Raw genomic sequence first — 8,314 nt, 5'->3', positions numbered from 1 at the left:
CCCCCTGTCATGCAACAGTCAAGGGTGTGGGAAAAAGCTTAGTTTTAAAACTACACCTTAGGCTATAAGGACTTTGCCAGTTTACAGCCTGTCTCCCACACCCAAAGCGAGCAAACATATATGTCGTATTTAAAAACTTATTTGACCAACATTCCTGCTTATATGTCAAACTCTACCTCCAACATGGAAATTCACCATGCATTTGACAATGGGATTCAGCCTCAAAATCCAAGTTTCTCCTCAGAATTCGAAAGAACTTTTCTCTAGTCCTTAGTCTACCAAAGCCCAAAGTAGGGAGGAATGCAAATTTCAAATTTCAGAATTTTCCTCCTGGGCAAACTCCTTGTTTAAGCTCACACACAAGTTGGGATAGTCAATTTACTCTACAGGATTATTAAGAGAAATGGCTCCCAGGTCCAGAGACCTGTATGGTGGGAAGACAGGGAAGTGGTGATTAAAGTCGAAAGGGCAAAGCTGCTTGGAGGAAAAAGTCCAAAGCAAAACACCTAGCGTTTGAAACAGAGAGCAAGAGCAGCATTGTGTTTATGAGTTTGTCTATGGCTGGAGATTTACAGTCACCTTACCTTAAATAGGATGGGAGGAACTATAATTAGCTCACAATTTCCCCACAGGGTGGAGTCTGAGCAGAAGTGCCTGAATTTCCTACTCTGAAGTCTGGTCTCTACTTCTGCAAGGAACTCATAAAAGAGGATTTCTTTTTTTAAAGGAGACTGGGGAGCTGTGAACACCATCGGAATCCAAGCTGGTAAGCACTGACAGGCTGATATATTCTGTATACAAATATATATTCAATAGTTTTTCCAAAAGGATATTCTCTCTGCTAGTGTCCTTATCATAATGCTTTAGAGACTTCTGCCAGCTTCTTCTTTTTCTTTTTTCCTTTCTAAATTGTATTTATAAAAGTAGTACAACTTCCTAATGGCTATTCTTTCAAAATTCCAGAGATCATTTGTATAGGTCTTAAAATCTGGTGTCAAATAAAGAGATCTCTACCAATGTAGCAAAAAAGAATTCATGTCAATAGTTCACTGAATTCATCCAATAAAAGATGAATGCTTTTGATAAATTAAAATTAGTTCTGTAGTTACTTGAGTTTAAATGGTAAAATTAGATCAAAATTCAGATAATTAAATGAGCTTTAAGTCTTTTGTCTTCTGGTAACTCTCTACTTGTCTTACGGTGCTATTAGCCTTTAAGTATTTGCTTAGAGAAGTGAAAATGTCCATTTCTTAAATAGGACTGCTTCCTCTTTTATTTTATGAAAGATTTGCCTAAGAATAGAAAACTGATAATACTTTTTTTACATAGCTAAAAAGTTATTTTTTTTGGTTTCTTTTTCTTTCTTGCTTTTATTTTTAAAAGCGTAGGGTGTTATCTGATAGAATCAATCGGAGTCCAGTCCGAAAGACCAGCTTAACAGGCTTTAATGAAAGGAAACGGGCTTGGCTGTCTCGTAAGGGAGAGCAGCCCCGGTTCTCTTAACAGGTAGGGTTAAATAGGGGATTTGAGGGTGGTGGTTGGTAGTCATTAAAGAAAAATGTATCTTTCAGCAATTTATGTAAGATTAACCATAAATAAACTAGAGACCTTCCACACCTGGATTAGTCTCCCGGGTGCCTGGGGGAAGGTGATCTGGAACATCTAGTTTATCAGTGTCCCTTTGTCCACGAGGAGGGCGTCATGGCCCCCACCTGCAACCCTATATGTTATATAGTTGAAGGACGATAATCATTTTTCTGAAGCTACTTCCTGCTGGTAGGGGGCAGCCAGTCTCGGGAAGGGATGGCTGGCCTCGGGCTGCGGTGGCGAAGTGGGACCTTCTGGTAGGTGGCTTGGAGTAGCAGGAGTTCATGGACAGTTCAGTTAGTGAAGGCCTTGAGGGGGTCCTGTGAATAGAACGGGGTTAGAAAATAATCCGTTTGCTTCTGGAGAGACTTGATAGTTAACTTGATGGTTCTGATGGTCTTTGGGAAATTGAATAGTTATTGTGATGTTGCAGAGGTTAGAGGGGAAGTGACCAACTGGGATGTCACCCTGAGCCTTGAAGCATAGGGGAGCAGGTGAAAGGAGAGGGGTATTTAAAGTGACTGGTCCTTGAGCAGGAAGGTTCGGGGTTTTCATTTTCAAGCTGGGAATAATAGGTTTAGTATAACTTGTTTGCTCAGTTTGCAGCTGAGGTGAGGTAATCTCCTATGAGAGTGCTGGCTCTCTCACAGCAGGTGGCCCCTCTCTGAATCTTGTACATGAGAGTGGTGTGAAAGAGATGGGTATTAAATAGGCAGAGCAGAGTAAGCTGAAGATGACATGGACAGACATTATTAAGGTCATGAATTGGGGCAAATGTATTGATCTTATTAATGTGAAAGTCAGCATGTAATTAATATAATCCTAGATATAAAATATGCAACCGTGACAGAGTGATGGCACTCATTTCTCAAACAATGATGGACTGTTTCTCTGTGCGTATATACTCAATGGCATTTTCCTTCCCTCTTTCTTAATGAAAAGCTACTGGTAGGTTGGCCAGAGACATGGGTTTGTAAAAGAATTTACAAAGAATGGAAAGGCTGAAATAGAAAAGTTTATTTACTTTCCAAGAGAGAAAAAGGCCAGGCTATCGGAAGAAGAGTTCCGGCCCTGAGTGAGGAGGGGAGTTGGCTTTTATTGAGCTTTTTCAGGGGTGATGTGGTTTTTGTTGCTAGACAGCTGGGCACAGAAGGATGACTTGTTTCTTTAATTGCCTAGATGCAATTAAAGTGATGGACACTGTTTCACAAGGTGGAGGTGGCTAAGCTTGTAGGTCGCCACTCCTCTGTGTCTGTAAAGCAGACTAAACTATGTCAGATTGGGATAGGAATGAGATGGTGCTTGGCTTTTGCCCTTGCCGCTACACGCTTCCTTTGTAACTTGCTCACCAGGTTCTAAACTTTGAACTCATGTGTGCAATTTGCTCATTTCAGGAATGCTAGCTAAAACTGTAAAGATTAACCACTGAGTACTCACAATCATTTGTTGAACTCATGGGTGACCTGGAGATCCGAATTTCCGTGATTCCATAAAAACAGTCATTTTTTTATAATTATAAGAAATGTTAAAAAAATGTTACCTGTGAAGTTTTAGCTGTCTAAATAAAATTGTGAAAATACAATTTACAAAATTTCAAAAGCTAAGTTGAGGGTAAAATGACCATTTTCATTACACAGTTTTAATATTTAAATATGTTATAAGATATCTTGGCTTGCAAAGCACTGATTGTCTTAGCAGGTGGGTTGAACACAGAATTATATAATGAGTTAATAAGTTGCTTCTTTGGAGTGAGGACACTCCGGTATCACAGGAACTGAACGGGAAGGGTTTTTATAAAGAGTAGATGGGCTCAAAGCCTGTAGTGCTTTGCAGACTGGGTAAACTGCATACAAGGCTACAACAAGAAATAAATAGAGAAAAATAGAATAGGCTGAAGAAGTAGTTTAAAAAAATATTAGGAAGCAAAAGGCAAGTAAAAATAGAGAAAAGTTCAAGTTTCGGCCTGGGAATGCTGCTCTGCACGCTCACTCCAGACCAGACCGTAACGCAGGCTGCCCGGGATTCAGCCCTCAGCAGAGAAGTCCCAAACAGTGCTCTTCTAACCTTCTGTTTTTGTCTCTATGCTATTTATTCCAGAATTTAGTCCCAAAATAGGGGAAATTAGACTGATCCCCCAGGATTGTTACAAGAATTGAATAAAAAACAAATATAAAAAGCTAATGCATGAAATTTTTAAAAAAAAATTAAATAAGAAAAGCTGAATTTTACTGGAATATGATGGTAATAAAATAATCTGTATATTAATTTAGGAAACCACATTTAGAGTTGAGCGTTAACCCCAGTGAACTTCTCAAAATGATGACTCCCCAAAGAAAGTCCCAAATACATATAAGGCAAGCTCTCTTGATTCTGAGTTTCAGGAAGAGTGTTCCTCTATTTCCAATGTAGTTCCAGAGGAAGAGGTTATCTCTCTGGGAACATGTCATTAGTCATATCAAATTTCACCCTGCTCTTTCATATATTCTGATTCAACTGTTAATTTGGAGGAACATTCTATCTAAAAGGTACTGCTCAACAGTGGGGTGACTATATAGATAAATTAAACAGGATTCAACACCCCCTGCCCCGAGATAGAATACATCTCAGTGGGATAGACCAGCCACTTAATCAAACTACCACAACTAATGGGTTTTATGGTAAAGACACAGTTAAAGTGAGGCAGAAACACAGCTCATGGGTTTTCAGAACAGCGAAGCAGACAGCCTCCCAGGTCTTCACACAGTTTGCCGCATGGATAGATTCACTAACAAATCAGATGGATTCCAGTCTGATTTGTCCTGTCACCTTTTCAGAACCACAGCTCTTCCAGCTCCAGCTACTCTTTAATAGGGATTCTTCCTTACATGACTGGAGCCAGTTCATGCTTTGATAATCAGTGGTCTGTACAACTTGAAAGATGAGTCAGTTATGACAGTACTCCTATCCTCTGCCATTTTATTGCTTTTCTCTATGATTCTTTTAAATTTTGCTCCTGTTTCTAACTTAATGAAGAAGTACATCTCATTACTCGTTCCTGAATGATTTTAATTATATGCTCGGCTAAACACCATCATAATTGTTTGGTCAGAGATTTCACAGCAAGTCATTCACAGACCATTGATAAAACTATTGTCTTTAGTGGGTCAAGTGTCCCAGAGTGGTCTAAGTAATGATGACCAGGCAATTGATAATGTCAAGTGATAGAGATCAATTTAGAATCAAGTTTTCAGCATGACACGCATACATAGAAAGATAATTAAATTAAGACTCTAGAGTCTTAGCCATGTTAGTTTTAGTTGGTCTCTAGGCATTCTAGGCCTTAAGTATACTCTATGAGTTGAAAAATATCAAACATATATTTTATGATACTATTTTTCCCTGAGCTACAGACTGAAATATTCAAGAGCCAGCTTGATATTTCTACCTGGATGTTCAGTATTTACCTCAAAGTTAACATGTCCTAAACAGATCTCTGATTTTCCTCCTCAAAATGCTTCTTCCCTAGGTAGAAGTCACTTTTTTTGTCTGTCTTCACCAAGATTATCTAAACATTCTTCTAAAATAGCTTGTAAATTTAGATATTTCTATCTACCTTTCTCCTTGCCACACTTAATCTACCATCATTTTCCCCTGAACTTTTAAAATAGCTTTAATTTGCCTCTTTTTAAACTAATAACTCACCAGAAAGCAGAAAAAAATGTGATTTTTATTTAGTGTAAAATTATCATATCATTTTCCTATTCAAAATATTCCAATGGTTTTTAATTAAACTTAGAAATATATTTAAACTCTTTTTTGGCTGGCAAAGTTTTTCCTGACTAATTTCTGCCTCTGTCTTTCTTATACCAAAGTCTCGCCTCCCACTACCTCTAGTACATTATTTGAACAGGCAAAGTCCATCTCTGGGCTTTTGCACTTGCTGTTACCTGCCCCCCACCTCCAGCTCTTCTCCATAATGTAATTCAGAAGTGATTTTTTATCTTTGCCCCAGAGAGGTGCATTGGAGTCCCATGGTAGCTTTTTCATCCCCTAGTGACTGTGTGTCCCTTTATTCTGATCTGTTTCCTCACAGGTCTTGAAACTATCTGCAACTATATAATTTAATTTATTTTTTCATTCTCTCCCTAAAAAACAAACTCTACAAAAGTCACTACTTATTAGCTGTCTTATGTTCGGCTGTTCCATCAGTGCATGATACAACATGGTGGGTGCTCAATAAATATTTACTGAAAGAGAAAATGAATAGAGAAAAGTAGATGTGAAGCCAGGAAAAGTCTACATATGTTAATTAAGATAGCCTGAGGGAAAAACTTTTTTTTCTTTAATGCTGTTCTTATTCAATTTCAAAAAACTAAAACTTTGAGAAATATAAAAAAATGTGTAAAACTTGGGTGAAGTTTAAAATATGTATTAAAATCTTCATTGTTATTAAACCCTTTCAGAAAAATTAAGTTTTTTTTCCCCCAGAAAGTTTGGGAATGTTCAATGATAATTAAACAAAGTAGAATGTGGTTTCAAGAAACACCACAGGGTCCTGCTTTGTTCTAGGCCATATGTATATATGGTAATGAAAGAGAAGTGTCTCATTGTCAGCAAGAAGATTTCTTTGATCTTCATATGCCAAAAATACTAATATTATTTAAAAAGAAGTTACCTTTTTTATCAGCATCCTTTTCACAGTAAAGAATTTTTTTGAAGTTCTCCTGTATATATCTCTATAATTTTAAAACTATGGTCTAAGAATCCCTGGAGTTGGGATAGATGAGGTGGGGTGCGGAGGACAAGCTAGATGAGGCACTGTTTTCTACACTTTGACAAAATGTCTTCAACTGTTACTTTCTAGTCACGCATCTAGGGGAGTACTTTCAGTTATACATGTTTGCCAGGCACTAATTAGGTTTATTTCCAGAAAATAAAAATAAAAAGAGCTAGCATTTATTGAGAGCACCATGAATATTTCCACATTCCAAAGTGACTAGTATTGTCTTCATTTCATACATGAGAAACACTAAGGCATAAAGTTTAATTCTGTTTGGATAATAACTGTATGATTTCTGAGGTTCGGAAGATGGGAATCATAGGTAAAACCAAAGATGTTTTACCTGAAACGTTAGTTTTCTGCAGAAAAGAAAATAATAGTGGCTTATTATTTTAAATTTTGTTTTCACTTTTAGAGAACAACTTGTAATGGAGTCTTTTCCTCTTGAATTACCAGCTGAAACCGTGCGGCGTGTGGCGTCTGAACTCGGATGTCATCCTACAGATGAGAGGGTCGCCCTCCATCTCGATGAGGAAGATAAGCTGAGGCACTTCAGGGAGTATTTTTATATTCCCAAAATGCAGGATTTGCCTCCAAGTGAGAATAGTAGAAAGGATTTTATTGTTCTTAATCAATTTCTTAATTTTTTGTTACTGCACGTGTTTACCATAAATCTTTGAAAATCATTCTTGCCTTACATAATAGAGCCATTGCAGTTGTCTGAAAAACAGCAGCTTCCTAGTGCTGCTAAATTAACATGTCAGCCGAACTTGGCCTCTGAGTGTTTATGTTTCCTCTCCTCTTCTGAATAAAATACTTATAGGAGGTCATATACTTCTCTGAATAACAGAGTGACTGATTAAAACTTTTTTACTGTCTTTTTTCTTTTTTTTCTTTCTTTTTTTTTTTTTTTTTTGTATTTTTCCGAAGCTAGAAACGGGGAGAGACAGTCAGACAGACTCCCGCTTGTGCCCGACCGGGATCCACCCGCATGCCCACTAGGTGGAGATGCTCTGCCCACCAGGGGGCGATGCTCTGCCCCTCCGGGGAGTCGCTCTATCGCGACCAGAGCCACTCTAGCGCCTGGGGCAGAGGCCAAGGAGCCATCCCCAGCGCCCGGGCCATCTTTGCTCCAATGGAGTCTCGCTGCGGGAGGGGAAGAGAGAGACAGAGAGGAAGGAGAGGGGGAGGGGTGGAGAAGCAGATGGGTGCTTCTCCTATGTGCCCTGGCCAGGAATCGAACCCGGGACCCCTTGCACGCCAGGCCGATGCTCTACCACTGAGCCAACCGGCCAGGGCCTCTGATTAAAACTTATAAGCAGCAGAATTTACTTGTTCTTTAAGGACTTTGAGCTCAAAATCAACCCATTTTCAATATAGTATTAGATTATCTGATTTGGTGGCATTTAGCGATGATAGCATGATATATGCCTCGGAAAAAAAATGTCATTTTGGGACTTGGTATATTAGAAGTGATTTTATGTGAATAGCTGTTTTTCTGTACTGTGAGTAAAGTTGGCATGTATAGGACTTACCAAAAGAGAGAGAGAGAGAGGGAAAAGAAGCAATCAGTGATTAAGAAATGAATAATGCATTAAAAATAATGGAGTAAGCTAACTCTGTTCTTGGATAGGAAAAAGAAAAGCTAGTAACACTGGTACCAAGTACAAAACAATTTCTCATATTTGGCTTTGCTCCATTTTATTTTAATACAAAGGTTGTGAGATTGAATAGAATTGATACACCAAAATGGGTTTTACATACTTTATAATAAAGTCTAATTTCCTTTTTTCTTCACGTTAAGTGAGGCAGGTACAATCAGCTCATACCATGTTAGAGTGGGATTGAGTCACATAACTGTCTTAACTGGCTTCTATTTTAGTTTTTATGTAACACAGATGGCACCCTGTAGAATTATGGAAGGATGAAATAGCAGAAAAACCCTATATCTAATCTGAAGTTGCTTAA

The 8,314-nt window shown here is 38.3% G+C and overlaps 1 protein-coding gene across 2 annotated transcripts in view; it reads left to right on the top strand.

The window, feature by feature from the left end:
- Positions 1-496: 496 nt before the first annotated feature.
- The window catches only part of KYNU (kynureninase), a 130,084-nt gene continuing 122,266 nt past the window's right edge, over positions 497-8,314 (top strand). The window contains exons 1-2 of one of the 2 annotated variants that reach the window (XM_066279744.1): positions 497-766; positions 6,762-6,943. In XM_066279744.1, the coding sequence (XP_066135841.1) occupies positions 6,775-6,943 (169 nt within the window). In that variant the 5' untranslated portion in view covers positions 497-766; positions 6,762-6,774. The remainder of the gene's footprint in view (positions 767-6,761; positions 6,944-8,314) is intronic. The other variant, XM_066279745.1, reaches the window with a different exon arrangement.

This window comes from Saccopteryx bilineata, chromosome 5 (genome assembly GCF_036850765.1).
Source record: "Saccopteryx bilineata isolate mSacBil1 chromosome 5, mSacBil1_pri_phased_curated, whole genome shotgun sequence".
NCBI lineage: Eukaryota > Metazoa > Chordata > Mammalia > Chiroptera > Emballonuridae > Saccopteryx > Saccopteryx bilineata.
Note: the sequence above shows the minus strand (reverse complement) of the source record. Positions and strands in the feature narration are given on the sequence as shown.